Source organism: Periophthalmus magnuspinnatus, chromosome 20, assembly GCF_009829125.3.
Source record: "Periophthalmus magnuspinnatus isolate fPerMag1 chromosome 20, fPerMag1.2.pri, whole genome shotgun sequence".
Taxonomy (NCBI): Eukaryota; Metazoa; Chordata; class Actinopteri; order Gobiiformes; family Gobiidae; genus Periophthalmus; species Periophthalmus magnuspinnatus.
Window position 1 is genome coordinate 12,576,154 of NC_047145.1, and position 16,799 is coordinate 12,592,952.

At 36.9% G+C, this 16,799-nt stretch overlaps 1 protein-coding gene across 1 annotated transcript in view; it reads left to right on the top strand.

Annotated features, from left to right (window-relative positions):
• LOC117388699 (RNA-binding Raly-like protein) overlaps positions 1-16,574 on the top strand; it is a 101,971-nt gene extending 85,397 nt beyond the window's left edge. Inside the window, exons 6-8 of the mRNA XM_055230282.1 lie at positions 602-771; positions 6,028-6,066; positions 15,896-16,574. Coding sequence (XP_055086257.1) covers positions 602-771; positions 6,028-6,060 — 203 coding nt within the window. The 3' untranslated portion in view covers positions 6,061-6,066; positions 15,896-16,574. The remainder of the gene's footprint in view (positions 1-601; positions 772-6,027; positions 6,067-15,895) is intronic.
• Positions 16,575-16,799: the final 225 nt, after the last annotated feature.

The window sequence follows — 16,799 nt, forward strand, 5'->3', positions numbered from 1 at the left end:
ATGCATGATGAAACCAACTTAAGATCTGAAGAAAGGTCCCTAGACAGGTTTTTGGAGTGACTTTGAAGAATGAGTCAAATACAAAACACACATTTCTCTATGGAGACCCAGATGTTTTCCATGCTTTTAATCTTTCGGACCTTGTTTGCCTAAACTAGAGCTGGGTAATATGGCAATAAAACGCTTAATTGTGATCTGATCCTTGTGACAATATGCTGTTTGATGAGCGCATCGTATTGGAATTAAGGGCTTTTCTGTTTAATGCTGGTCAATGCTCAAATACAGAGCCTTTTTTCCTATTGGTCAGGCTCTGAGAGAGTGACAGGTAGATTTAACCGGAGTGAACTTTCATATTGCCTCCAGTGCAACGCTACCTGGTGTACACAAATTGGATAAAATTTGAATATCACCCTACCCTAGTCTAAACCTCTAAACCCACTGAAAGATGGCCAGTTCAAATTCCTGCAAGCCATAACAAAACAAGACGTCTGGCACTGCATTATCCCCTGTGTTTCTCAATCTGTATTTATAGTTAGAAAATAATTCATGCTTGACAATAGAAAATCAAATGAACTTGATGTAATTTTGTGTTTTGTTCCAGAAGCTCAGAGGAAGTACGAGGACAACTGCGACTCCCTGCACGAGGAGTCCGTGTCCGAGGCAGCGGATAACTCCGGGGATGAGGGAGGAGAGGTGGTCCTGGGGGCGGAGGCCGGAGAGATGAGCGATGGAGGGGTCGATGACTATGATGAAGAGGGCTCCCACCATCTGGTATGAATACAGCACACTCAGATATAGGGTATTTCAAGGAGAGACAAGTGAGTGTGGTGCGATGAATAATTTATTAAATGATATAAGATAAGGGTGAGTTAAGGATGGTCGATTTGGTATTGACAGGCTGAGGAGGCTAATGATTGTGCTGCTGCGGTGGTGGAAGAGGAGGGTTGCCAGCTGTATCTAAAATGGCAGGATGAATGAGAGGGGAGAGAGTGCATTTATAACACTGGCTTGACAGGTGATTGGTTGAGTTGCAAAATAGGGACAAGGTTTTCCTAACTGAATATACGCCCCAGTTTCATGCAAGACTGTTCATCATTTACTCTGCCTAAATTGGAACATCTTTTAATACTGACAAAATCTCATAAATAAAAAAAGTTGAAGATTTCCTGGATAGGTTTAGAATATACCAGAACTAGTATACAACATCACATAGTAAACTGATCAGTAAGAGGAATTCTTGCAATATTTGTATGTTCACAAACTCATGACAGACATATTTCCACCTATTTTGGCATGTTTTATGTTAATGGCTATAGTCACTTCTTTTTTGACAACAAATGAATGAATAATGTAAAGTAAAGCCCCCACACACTACAGATTTTTCCGTTTTAAATTATTTTTAAATGTAAAGACAAAAAGTGTACACCAAAGGCATGAGGACATTCGTGTGAGACTTGAAATCAAAGATGCAAAGACGACAGTGGGATATGGCAGCAGTGAGGCCACGCAGCACATGCTAAAAGTTGTGAGCTGGATGGATATTATGGATGAGAAAGCTGCAGTTTAACTTCACAAGAGGTGAGTAATAAAGTAACCTAATTATTTCGACTATTTCCTGAGTTTGTATTTTGTGCCTCTGTGTTTGTTATTCCTTTTGCCCCTGGTGCGCTGTTTTATTGGCTGTAACCGTAGCACTGCTGTTTTGTGGTTATGATATGAAAGAGCAGCTCAGAAACACTCTGAGACCACACACACGAGGAGAGCAATGGATTCAAAATTGCACACAAAGATCCAAAGTCGGGTTATGCCTCCCAGGGGTCAGGAAGAAGTAAATTGAGTCTTAAATTGGGCAAATGATCCTGTAGTGTATGTCGGGCTTAAGGCAAGTTTAGGTGCCCAAATGTTATATTTAAGAAAGATGTATTATATGAAGTGTATTCCTCTTAAGTTGGTACTGAAGTGTTGAATATATTTTGCCTACTCATAACCAAAAGGATGGACCTAATTTCTTTCTCTCTATGTATCTCCTGATTAAAATCCTTGTACCAATACCTGAATCTACTACACATTCTTTCACTACTCGTACCAGTATCACCACATGAACGCACAAACCCCAACAGCCGTGACATCCAAACACTTGAATGACTTGGAGTCTTCACCTTCTCAAAGTTAATGGTCCAGAATTATTCATGACCGTAGATCTGAAAGGCTTTACATGAGTGAATGGTGAGGGCGCCCGGTCTGACAGTTGCTCCCAAAATGAAAGCGCGCGCGCGCACACACACACACACACACACACCCCTACACACACACACACACACACACACCCACACACCCACACACACACACACACACACACATATATACTTACTATATATCCTTTAAGATCCTATAATTAAGGTAGCTGACTCACAGAAGGTCGTTTCACATCAACTCCTCGCAGATCTAATCATTAAGGCTTATCCGCACAGGGAGATCCAATTATATTTATTGTCATTTAGTCATTTGACGCATTAAATTATTCAAACCTTTTAATGACCTGAGTTGATAAAGTGGTGGAGAGCATTCTCAGGAACTTCTGCAAAGTTCAAGGTGAGGCTTCATCAACGATCTGTCTGTGCGGAGGTCTTCGTCACATTATGCGCCATCGAGGAAAAAGGTTGCATGTTTATTGGATGGAATGAAATCAGGGCCTGACTTTCTTGACAAACTTTTAGAATAAATGAAGAACTTATGTGTTATAAAAACTGTGTCTTGACCCTATTTTGAACTAAACTTTTTTTGAGCCATGGCATAAAGTAACTTGGACTTAAAATATTACTGGAGTTGTGTTTTGGTTAGCATTAAAATTCCCCATCTCCAGTGAGATAAACAGGTGATATTATTAGAGCCGGTCACAGGTCAGGTCTGTGGGTAGGCAAGTCCACCCACTGTAAGAATGCATGATTTTCAAGGGACCTTTGACCTATAACCAGCTCTTTTTTTAGCAGCTTTATATTATCTACCTGGAGTTGCATTTTGCTTCAGTCATGCTTGTTTCATAAACCCATTAATCCAAAGTTGTCTTCTCTGCGCAAAAAACCCCCAAAAACTTGCAGTTTTATTTTTCCCGGATTGTTGCATCAGAGGTTAAAAAAAAAAAAAAGGGGGGGCAGTTTTTAAGTCCATAAACCATCACTGGACTCATTCTGTGGTCAAACTGTTTTCACAACAAAAACATGCCTATATTAATGTAGCATTCATTTTTCATAAGGGCTTCATTTGTTTATTTTCCCATTGTTCATTCCCGTTGCTGACAGCAGAGGGCGCTCCAATGGCTAAAATGCCTTATTGGAAACAGATATAGAGTTTATAAAGTGTGCAGACATTATGTAAAGTTAGAAAATCTGAACTATTTATCCCAAGGTGACCAAAAGTATGTTTAAAAGAGAATTAAAGCCACAGAAATGCATAATATGTCCTGCTGAGCTTCATATTAAAAAATTCTTAAGATTTTTAAACTTTTTTTCCCTTTTTTATACCCAAGAGTCGTCTAAATCGCATAACCTCTTTATCTGATTTCACACCTGGCCAGAGCTGTGATACTGAAGCAATTACCCAGACTGCACGCTGGTTCACTTATTCATATTGAGCAGGCTTTCTCTATCAAACTATATTAACCTTTAACGGCTAAGCTAAACGGGCTAAACGAAAATTACACTTTCCTTTTACAGGGAAAGTGTAATTTTCCTCCATTCTGATAGTTATAATTTTATACCGTTTTTACTTTGCTCCAAAATGTTATGGGGATGAATAGGTGCGCTTTAGAGTTTGATGACGTCATATTCTCAGATGGTGGGCTTATGTAACGCTATGGTAGATTTACTGTTTTTGAAAGAAATACCCAAAATAGCATTCCACAATCCTTAAAATTTATCATTATTTGCTTGGGATTCAGTTCACAAACCTGCAAAATTATTAATCTTATGCTTAAAGTGCTTGACAACAATCACGCCTTTAGAGTTTAATAATGGCACACTTTCTGAGGCAACTATGAATAAATAATTTCACTTGTTTGTGCTGACAGAGACGATGTAGAAATGGAGTAATTACAGGGAAATTAACCATAAACCGGGTTGATCTGCAACAAATCTGACAAATAAACAGCAGATTCCACCATAGAATTCTGACCTGTCTCACAACTCAATTTAAAACTATAGGGACTTGACAATGTTGTGATGTCAAATGAACTCAGTAGTACTTTTAAAAGACATGAAGTATTGAGGCTCTTAATCATTGCACTACAATAGGAGTGAGGCATTAAGTGCAAGAACGTTTTATATCCATCATGTTCATCTTTTCTATTCTAAGATAAGAGAAGTGCAGACTGCAGTGTTGCAATGGCAAAGTAGTAGGAACAGCAACAGTATCATATCAAAATAATAAAAAATATATATACATATATATAGAATACATTTCGATTAAAATAGACCTGTTAAAAACAAATAAATGTGTGCAAAATATATCTAAACATACTAATAAAAAATGCTAAAAATTGTTTTAAATTGAACTGTAGGCTTCCTATATAGTATTGTCTTTACACATCTAAGTGTACCATCTGATGTGGATAAAGTGTCTGGCTCATGAACACAATGGCAGCATGAATTTGTCTGGCTTTTGATTTAATGTGCTAAAGTGCATACATGTTGTAACTGTCAGATGACATTTACAAAACTGGAGAACTCATCGGTACTTCCTGTATTATTATACTTTTATTATATATATATATATATATATATATATATATATATATATATATATATATATATATATATATATTTTTATTTTTTTTTTTATTTTTTTTTTTTTTATGTAAAACTACGATAAATAGGCTATTTACCACAAATATCATCCCCCAAAACCAAAATTATAATTACAAAAACACAAAAACCTCTTTAACTACCATTGAACATATATTTGTATTAAGTACACTTCTTCAGACTGTATCGCACGGTTTACCTTGTCCTGCCCTATTTTTTCACTTTCCAGGAATCATTTCAACTGCGTGCCCTTTTTACTCGATCCTACTGTCCATATTTCAGGATGGAGCTGCGATCTCCGAAGCAATTACCCTGCGGCCGGCCCGTGCTTGTGGCCATGCTTTCTCTATTAAGCCTTATTTATTAGCCATTTAGCAGCTAAGCGCTGCTACGGCCATCCCCACTGCTAATGGAGCAGATTATTTTTCTAGCGGAGCGTTGGCTGGGATTTATTTGTTTCTTGAAGGTCACATTGATCACAGATGGCGATAATGTACGGCAAACAGGGGCCTGCTCAGAGCCACGGCCGCTCTTGTTCGGCATATATCAGCATTGACCTTTGGGAGAGATTTAAGACGGGCACAAAACTGCTGCCTCACTGCTCAAGCCCAGTTAAAGGAGACATATGATGCAACTTTATGAGTGATAATCTGTTGTATATTGTAGTTTTTGCATTAAAAACACAGTTGTATTTTTAGTGTTGCATGCATGTTTAAGTAATCTTAAAATGTCATAGATTATGTCTTCTATAACATCTTCACTAGACTAGTTCTAGTAACTTCAATCCCCAAGACCAGTCAACTTTGAACCAACTTCACATTGTTTCACTCCTAAGTGCACTGCCCACTAGTGATAGAGATGATACCACATTTTTAAACCGATACCAATACTATTTTAGTGTAACCTTAAGGGTGAAGCCATTTCAATAAATATCAGACATCATATGTAGCATATAGCATTGTATTACCCCAAATAATGTGATTCTTTAAAGTAGAATTTTAAATAGACTCTAAGGACAAACAGATCACCTGACACAGATGCATCACTCCAATATTCTACTGGTGAAGGTGTTTTGACACAAATCAATGAGTAAATGGTCCATAAAAGTAAAGCCTTAACCTTAAAATATGAAAAAATTAAAACTGTTTAAATGTATGTAGTTTAAAAAGAATAATATATAAATAATGTTGTGTCCTTCAAATGTAACTTTGTGCTTTCTGTTTTGCAGATAGAGAACCACGTATCGGACATTGACAACTGAAATCAGGTACGGATTTTGGGCTTCTAGGTCAGATTAAACTTTGGATGAATGGTTCACAGTGAAGTGATTCAAAGACCAAGGCTGTTAGCGATGGCCCTTTCATGTGCAACCTTTTCCGTGTTTCCAACCTTGGGAGCTGTGAACATTTCAAAAAAGAAATCCCCATCAATTCATGTTTTTGTGCACAACTCATAGCAGGTTGCTGAATTCACCAAGGCAACAGTCAAATTCAATGGCTCTCTGGTGTTTAATTGTTGCATAGCAGATGCCACTTCACTAAACTAAACTTGTATCATACCCAGAGGTCTTGGAATAACTTTCAAACAAGTTTACTCTTAATTGAGTAATATATATATATATATATATATATATATATATATATATATATATATATATATATATATATATATATATATATATATATATATATATATATATATATATATATATATATATATATATATATTACAGTGTAACAGTACTCTTACTTGAGTAATCTCTTGTTATTGTTATTAAAGATGCACTATGTAACTGTATTTGTGGCGGGGAGTCTGTCATCATCTTGTTACCATATTATGTTACATTCCTGGCAAAGCAATGACCTTCTTCTTCAATAATCTTAATGAGACAAGTAGGTGGCTGAGTCATTTCTTGGGCCACTTCTACCTAAGGAATATGTTTCTGAAGTAATGATAATCTTTCTTAAGTACAATGTCTGCTTACACTTACTAGGGCTGCACAATATAACACAAAAATATTGATATTACAATATTGGCTAATGCAATAACCAAGACAATAAATATATCGCAGCAACACAAAGTTCTCAATTTTACAGAAATGTATTGTTTTTGAAAGGTAAATTGACACATTGTATTCATGATTTTCCTTTTTAGGTCCTACATTAGACTTGGGTTGGTCTTGGTTTCTGTTTTTCCTTGTGCACAGTTTGACTAGTAAATTATGTTTTTTTTTTGTTTTAATTTAACAGATTGTGCCAATATACAGATTAAAATATTGCGTGTCACGATGCAAAATTTTGAATGTTTTTCTCATAACACACAGCTCTACTCTTTACGCACCTCCAATCATAACAGAATCCGCAGGGAGTGTTAGAACCATAGACGCAGACTTTTACACATATTTCTTACTCAAGTCACAATTCTGGCTTTAAATCTTCTTCTTATTACCACGGTAACCAACATCACCACTGCAAACACCCGTCCGTCATCCCAAAAGCCATAAGCTCCATGACATTTGGCTGACCAGCTCTTGCCCGGCTAATGTCCCAATCTGACAAAAGGGGGCTGTAATGGCTTTCCAATGGTCCAGAACTGCCCCATAAACAACATCCATCTAATTGTAGCAGAGAGGACTAAAGTAAAGAGTTCCCTGCCAGCTAGCTCGCGGGGCAGGGGTAATGATCCAGGCAAAGCATCCGTTAGCGCCGTTAGCTGCCTCAGTTGGGGGTTAGCGGTGCTTCTGGGTTAGCATGATGTAAGGATGAGTTAAGATCCATGCGGTGCGTTCGGGGAGAGGATTCGGCACAGCTTTTAGGGTACAAGTCGGTGGTAATAAGGTCTTTTTGCAATTAAAAGTTGTAGTAGAAAAAATCAAAGTGGAATTTTTAAAGCGGATAGCTGTGGGATATGAGGAGATTTCACCTGTTAAAGAAATATTTCAATATCTGTTATGGTTCTGGATTAAAAATCATTAAGAGACATGCTATAAAAGATTAGTATTCATAATCCTGCCTCAAAGCAAGAAGGTCATGGGTTGGATTGGATTTTCGCAAGTTTGCATGTTCTCGCTGTGTATGAGTGGGTTTCAGCATCAACCTAAACATGCACAAGAGACTAATCCTCAAACTGGCTACTCCTGACCATGAACCTATAGCTCAGTATCTGGAGATGGGTCCTCGGGCGCTGTACTCTGGCCGCTCACTGCTCAAGGTTGCCCCGGTGACATTGACAGATGGTAAAATGCAGAGGACACGTTTCTTTATATAGACAAAAAAAGCATGCCTTAACCTTGGGTTAATTATCAAATGTATGAAAGGCAGTGGTTCAACTTTGGAAAAAATATCTAATAAAGATTTTCTGACAAGCATATCCAGAAAAAATAACATTTGAGAGAGGCATATTCATGTAAATGCTAAACTAATACCAGATCTAATGAATTATAGGACACGTTTCTACTGAGTCCATTTTTAGATGACAAGACGTGGCATTTAGTGATGGGCAGAAGAAATTGTGTTACTAAGTCATTGCAATATGACCATTTAAATTGCACTTTTGATATAACTGTGATTAACCAAGTTGAAGGTCAGTGGTTCAGTCCCTGTCAGACACATGTTGTCCTTGTGTCCTTGAGCAAGACACTTCACCCACCTTGCCTGTGTCGAAACTATGTCTGAGTGAGTGCTGGCCATTGGTGGTGGCCATAGACTGCATATATAAATGGATATAGCTAACCTTCTAGCTGCCGCTTTCCAAATAGGAAGTGAGCATGGGCACGCTTCTGGCTCCATCGGCTCAGATGGAGCTAGACTGGAAAACACTGGAAAACTGTGGCCCTTCTCTCTGTAACTTCCGCTGTCAGTCTCGTCATTTTGATCTTAAAATGTTCGTATTGATCTGCTCTACATGATCCTTGGTATTTTTATTTCACTATTGACCATAACCCAAGATATGAACATTAATAAAAGACAAATCTGGTGCCTTCTTTCCTCGAGGTTCCTCCCGCCAGTGTTAGCAACAGGTTTGATTGACGTTACCTTCAACAGCCTCGCTCCGGATTAGCCCTTTGGTTGGAATTCCTAATATGGAACTCCAACTTCGCCCCTATAACCGCTAGCTTCAATGAGCTTCAATTGACTGGAACTGAATGTTATGGGTGACGTCACACTCGCTTGGTCCACTTCTTTATACAGTCTATGTTGGTGGCCAAATGCAAGGTTAGCTCAGATTGGCATTCATTGTAATAGATTATGTTTTCAGACCAAAGTTTGAAAAAAAAAAATGAAAACAACATATTATCAGAAGACCAAATGAACCTCATTGGACCAGCTCAGATTGGCCGCCTCGCTTCCGTTTGCAGAAGCAGCTTTCTACCACTAAATATGGGAGAGAAAAATATTAATATAATAAAAGCAACTGAATTGTTTGCAAACAATAGACCTGCTCTGTTCACCTCATAAGACTCTATAAACACAATAGCTGCTAACAGACTTTGTAATTAAGTGCTCCGGGCCTAAACACATTTGTACTCCTTAGACAACATCAAGATAAAGCCTTCTCTACTGACAGCTCTTTGGCACTAATTCTTTTAACAGTGAATGCACAGCACATAAACAGTAGCTCAGTGGATTTAACCAGAGATCAGTCTTGTCAAGATATAATCCAGTACCAACTTTGCAAGCTCCAGCTATAAAGTTTTATAATTAAAGACGCTTTTTCTGATTTTTGTAAAAATTTGTAAAATATAACTAGGTCTCATCCAAACTTATTCCTAATGTTCCTAACGCAATTCGAGCATATTAATAATTCACCGGGAGACATTTTTAAGTGCATTTCCCAACTTTCAAAGACCACAAACCAAGCTAATTGTTGTTATAGTCTCAGCACTGCTAACAACAACTAGCATGCTAACAGGACTATCAGCGGGTGGTGTATAGCCCAACATTCAGATTAATAGGCTATCGCTTTACCACTGAGCCACAGCTATTTGAGTGTCATGCCGGTGACAGCCACTCACCGTATTAGCAGAAGTGGCATTTTACAACTTTAGCTTACAGCCATTCATTAAAATTGCACTAGCTGTCAACATGCATTAAATATATCCTCTGCTATGGCGCCGCTTAAGTGAAACCTAGATAATTGTGTAGTTTAAAAGGCTGAGGCAGGTCGTGGTAAAACTTTTGAATAGTTTGGAATGGTGGGACAAAATATCGAGAATTCCACCTATTTTATTTCAATTAGGACAGAGAAATAGATTAGATGCAATTAAATACCATGATGGAAATGGTGAAAAATGGTGGAAAGTTTGTTCACCGTTAACCATGACATCAATTTGAAAGGGCTTAATAATAAAAACAGGTCCACATCTGCTGAACTAGAACAGCAAGCAGCAACTTTTCATGTAAATAAAATTATTATTATATATTATTATATAATTATTTTGTCAATAATCGCAAGTACTGAGCAGTGGGCGGACATAGGGGATAGGTGAAAAGTTAAATTTTCAGAGCACTCAATACAGGATTACTCAAACATAAATCCACCAATTGAAATACAACTCTGACTAAGCTAGTTACAGGTTACTCAATTAGCTTATAACATGGTTCAAAGTCTATAAAAGCGTTTTTTTGATAATATGGTAACATTTTTATACAAGGCAAGGTTGGGTTAGCCCCTCCCCTCAGATAGATATAAGGCAGTGTCCACCAGTAATCTGACCAGAACTGAAGAAGCAGCTTGGATGAGCAGCGAAACATCTTCATTCCTACAACAATTTGTCCAGTTGACAGATTTAAACTTCGTCTTTTGCTAAGGTTGGATTAGGTCGATGCAGACTGCGATTGGTTGAACAACAGCCAGGTGATCTTCTTGGTTGAATCCAAGCTTTAGTTTCATACCGTTTTAGCTGATCTTTGAGGCACGTATTTTCAAACTACATTCACAATCCTATAAAACATTAGTCTCCTTCCAAAGCCAAATAAACAGAGAAATAGCCAATATGAGCACGCTGCAGGCGGTAGTAAACATTCACAAACATGGCTCATATGCAGCATCTTGTTTTGAGCAAAGACTATTCCCTCGATTAGCTGTTAGCCGCTTCTGCCAGCATGTAGCGCCTCTGTCAATTATCGCTCCAATTTCTTCTCCCATCACATAAACAGATGAGGAATTTGACTTGAAATGCATTCTGGGAAATCTAATGAATCATGCAGTGCGATACAGCCCATACAAACCACTATATCCCATCCCATTACTCTTGTCATTAAACATAAGCAAAATCTTGTCAGTTTTGAAATAACTATGCAAATGTTGAATTTTTATGCGTAGTGGTTTGTGTCTCGCTTGTGAAAGGAACTATATGTTATAAATAATTGGATGAGAAAAAGAGCTGACAAAAAAAATATTGTAACTTTGGAATGATCTACAATATGGCTCATGGATACACCCCTTTTTTATTGCTAATATATACTTGGTCCCATGGCATCCCCTGCTTGTCTCCATGGAGATAGATACGTGTAATGCCATTCTGCAGAATATTCCAGACAAAGGCATCTCAGTAGGTCTCCACCAAGAAAGTGGGGGATTATATTAAAGGCTTTATATTATGCAAAATTGACTCTTTTGAGCTATAAGCCATGTTAGAATGTTGTCATCTCATTAAAAACATACCTGGAGGTGTGTTTTGTTTCGTTCACACATGTTTGAGTAATTCTTCTGTTTACATCTTAAAAGGTCAAAGTTCTCTAATCCACCATGTGATGTCATTACTTAATTTTTGAACAGTTGAGATTGCGACAGGAAGTCTGCAATATTTTCTGGTGCATCAAGGAGTGAAACGGTTTCAATAAGACTAAAAGAATAGATGGAGCTTCAAAGTACAGCAATTCCACAGCTGAAACTATCCCAATGATTCTACTAGATGTGTACGGAGTTTAAAAATACAGTGGAGCACTTCCTGTATTACCATGCGGTGCTTTGGGTTGAGAGAAAAACTTATTATACAGAATTTGTCATGAGTGAATGAAACAAAGCACATCTCCAGGTATAGTTCTAAAGAAGAAACAACCCTTTAAATTAATTATTTTGAGTCTTACCGTGTTTAGCCTCCTAGGGCCTGACCTCTTGCATGGGCTGATTGGGACCTGATGAGTGTAAAAAACAAATAATTATCTTTTTACATTATGAGAAATTATGTCCACATATGAGGACATTTGTTCTATGTTTTAATCATTTTGATAGAACACAATCAAGTCATATTTGAATAATGATTTGCAAGAACTATTAAGTACCTGAGCACAGCAACATTTTTCCTGAGTGTAAAAACAAAATGAGAAACAACAACTGTGCCTGTTAGAACAATGTGGCTCATTTGAAGTGCTGCTAGCAGGTGCAGGACGACACATGCCTTTAACAAGTCCATCCTTATTCTAAAGTATAATGTGTTATACTCTTCTGTCAGCACTAAGTGGCAGCTTAATGACCTCATATGTGGACACCAGGATCTTGTAGAGAAAAAAATTGTACTGTGGCCTAGAAAACCCAAAATGTTCTGAAATTTTAGGTTTAGCAGTTAATAATAAAGTGTAGGCCACTCCTTGAAGGGTTGCTGCGAATGTAATCCCAATTGAAATTTTTTTCCCTTTCCCTTTAGAGTTTACATTCTAACAATAGCAGTAGCCTAGTTCGTCGGGTTCCATTGCATACATTTGTTTGAGGAAGACTGTTGGAGAAACTTTTTGACATACAAGTATAAAGGTTTTTTTTTAATTCAGCAGCCAATGACATCTATTTAAAAGGCAGAAAATCCCACTTGAGAGTATGTTGCCTCGGGGGGCTCGGAGGAGAGGAAGTCATGGATTATAGAAGCGGTCGCCAATGTCTGTACTTCCAAGATATTTCTGGGGCTATTCAAAGAGACATGCCCGAACTAATCCTCATCAGATTTACTCATATGAAAATAGTTGCCATGTTCGGGAAAGGGAATGGTGACCTAGAGCGGGTTGCTGTTGGCTGGTGAAATTCTAGGATGGTTGTTTCGCTTGATGTAACTTCAAGCAATTGTGATAATAAATATTAAATAACGTTTCATAGCATAAAGGCCCTGTGCCAGATTCTTGCCATGTATTTGTGCAAAATGTGTCCTGTCCCACACTGTATTAGCAGCTCTAGAGGTCAAAATATGCTGACTATATCCTGTTTCCATCTATTTATTTATTTATTTATTTATCATTTAGTGTGAGTTAGCATGTTAGTGATGTTATCTTTACCTGACAAAACAAACTCATTGTGATAAATAATTAGGATTAGGAGAGGATTAGAAGTGAGGAATAATTTGGGACTACAATGCTAACTAGCTCAGTAAATATAGCGTTCTTGACAACGCTTTTAAATTTGACAAACAAATTGACAGCGTGGTCAGAGCAAGCTTTTTTCAGCTACGTCTTTTAACAAAAGTTAAGCCATTTTTAAATCGCAATGACCTTGAGAAAACGATTCATGCTTTTATCAGCTCTAGAATAGATTATTGTAACTCACTTTATGTTGGTGTCTCTCAGTCGTCCCTGGGTCGCCTCCAACTTGTGCAGAATGCTGCAGCACGATTTTTAACCAACACATCCAGACGCCAACACATCACCCCAGTCCTTTATTCACTCCATTGGCTTCCTGTTACTTTTAGAGTTGATTTTAAAATTTTACTTTTTGTTTTTAAAGTTCTTAATGGCCTCACCCGCCCTACTTGGCTGAACTGTTGATGGTCCGAAATCCAAACCGGGCCTTGAGGTCATCAAATCAACTCCTTTTGGAAGTTCCAAAAACTAAATACAAATACTGGGGTGATCGGGCTTTCTCTGTTGCTGGGCCCAAACTCTGGAACAAACTGCCTCCTGATATGCGCACCATTACTGACTTCGGTCTTTTTAAATCCAGGCTTAAAACATATTTATTCAGACTGGCTTTCAACACTTAGTAATGTTGTGACACATTATCATTATTTATAATTTGTTTTATTAATGTATTTTATTCTATTTTATTCTCCTATTTTACTGTTTTAGTCAGATTTTAACTTGTTTTAATTTGATTTTACTGGAAAGCACTTGAGTGTCACCTTGAGTGTTGTAAAGTGCTCTATAAATAAATGTTGATTGATTGATATATATATATATATATTTTTTTTTTTATTTATTTATTTTTTTTAAGGTGTTAAGTTCCTTACATTGTTCTAATAGAGTCAATTCTGCAAACTTCACCAAACTTCTCGAGAATCGGAGTTCGTTTCAAGCTTTTAAGTTAAAAGGCAAGACAGAAGACAGAAGGGAGAGAGAGTGCATTTGATTGATTTAACTGACATAGCCTTTCTGCATTCTAGAAAGAAGAATTTTGGTATTTCATGGTTAATAAATTCTTACCGACTTGATTTTAAAAAATAAACTCAGTAATAAATGTACAAGTTTGGGCGATGTTTGGACATTCCTTCCTGCTGTAAGTCCAGGTGAAGGTTTGTTCACATGTCAAATTTATGATGATTCCAAGTACACTCTGACATATTGGACTGGGATTGACAGCTAAGATGTAGTGAGCACATACATTATTTTGTACATTTCGACAGTACTCGGTATGGCTGTAGTAAATACATGTAGTAATAAATAAATGTATTTTGAGAGGTGTAGCCTACCTGAAATGTGAAAAACATAGTTAATTTTAATGATTCACAGTGGTTCAAAATGGTTCAAAGCTATTCCTCACTTACCTTATGCATTCCAAAAATTGTAAGTATTCTCCATGATGAGTTTATAAGCACTTTTCAGTAACTTCCAGGGGACAGAGTGGTGTTTTCCCCTTATGGTAAAGCTAACTCCTGATTATCTGACAGTAAAATGCTTTCTAACTAGATGGAGATAGTACACATCTTACTTATTTTTGAGCTGTTTATACAATATATCTGTACTGTTGTAAGACACATTTTGCTCAAATCCATGGGAAAAAATTTGTTAAAGGGCTTTTTAAGTAAAACAAGACTTCAGGTACATTTTTTGTGAGAGAACAACACTATGGCTTGGTTAAATGCTCAAAACGGTTATATGGAATTTTCAGCCAATACCTTATATCCCATATTTGTCTCACTGTTGTCACCAATAACACATATTTGAACACATATTTGCCAATGTTGATATAGTTTGAGATTTATAGTGTGGCCCATACGTTGTAATAAAGTTGTAGTAAAGTAGAATTTTTCACTTGTGTAGAAAATATATCATTTGTTGTATGTTTATGATATTTGTGTAAAAATACAGCCTGGTCTTTAGCTGTTTAAAAGGAGGCGTCAGAATTTATCTACAGTTTTACACATAAAAAAGTTTTATTTCCATGTCAGTTTACAGAATTTACCATCTTGGATAATATGGCAATATGGTGCAACATAAAACAATGAGTATAAACTATGATAACATAAGGGCATGCATAAAAAGTAAGATGTGTAATAAAAAGAGACTCTGACTGAATATAAATACAAAATATACTGTATAGATGCACTGCTTCATTTTTTTCTTTTCAGACCAATTCCAGCAACAACAAAATCTATGCAGCTGTTTAATTTAAATTTTTTGTTTCATTCATTTTGAATGAATATAAAACTCAACTCAGCAACCAAATCTGTTGGTATGATATTTTCACAATATACATCTCACAGTATAGTATTTACTGCGAGGAGGCTGTGGAGGCTAACACAATTGTGAATTTGCTATTTTTTTCTTTTAAAATGCCTTAAAAAAGCCTTTGTTTCTGTCATAATCTAAAGAATTACATTTAATAGCGTTTAAAAGTGTTTAACTTCCTGTAGTCTACACTGAAACATAGCAAAGGATCGTGGTCTATGTACCGGTAGTTCCCCTTTTTTATTCCCCTGAGCAAAGAGATTTGTAATTCAATATACTGTGATGACCCATGATAATATTGTGTACACAGGTGTATGAATGCGTGTGTGTCAGTGGGTGAGTGGTTCCTTGATGTAAATCGCTTTGAGTTCCTTGAAGGTGGAAAAGCGCTATATAAAAATATGACCATTTACCATTAATATTAACAGTTGGTTCTGTATTTTTCAGGGCAATGGAGAAGACATTGAGCGTGGGTCGATCTAAGTCATCATCACCTTCAAGAAGCGAGAGGAAGAGGAGGGACTGAAAAATGTACTTAAAGGTTTCTGAATCACACTGAGAGCCCAGTTGTGCAGCGCAAACCCACCTGAGTCATTCGGACAGTTTGGAAATTGGACTTCCATTTTAATGCATTGTTGGCCTAAGGTTTGCTTTATTTTCTGTGAACCATTAGCTGTAGTCATGTTTCTGCAAAAAGCACAATGAGAGAGAAGTGGATGTAATGACCCCGACTGGACATCACCAAAATGGTTGAGGTTTTTAAAAGAAAAGCATTTATTTTGCAGGGATGATGTGGAAGTGGCTGCAGTGAGGTTCACAAAGGGATCAAGGTCAAGCTTTTGCCATTATTTTTTCTGAAATTTTTAGAAAGTTTAAACAGGGCATGGATTTGCAGGTTATGAAAAGGTAAATTGAAATAGTTATATAAAATAGCAGTTACAAAATTTTTAGTCAACAACAAAATCGAAAAACTTAATATGAACCATTTCTATTAAATATGCACTACATAACTTTTCTGTTGGTGAGTTCACCTCCTTTTTGTTTCCATGGAGATGTTATTGCTTTGCCAAGGTACAGCCAAGCCAAGGTACAGGTCAGATCTGTGGTGAGGAGACTTCACACAAGGTAAAAAAAAAAAAAAAAAAAAAAGCATGTTTTTTGACAATTTTTTGACAAATAACTGTAAATGAATAAATGTAAGATAGAAAAGTAAAAATCAAATTGTGGAACATTCCAGGTTAGACAATAACATCTCCATGGAGACAAGCAGGTTGGAGACCCACCATCGGAAAAAGTTGCATGGCGCACCTTTAAAAACAATACAGTACAACATAAATTAGAATGAATTAAA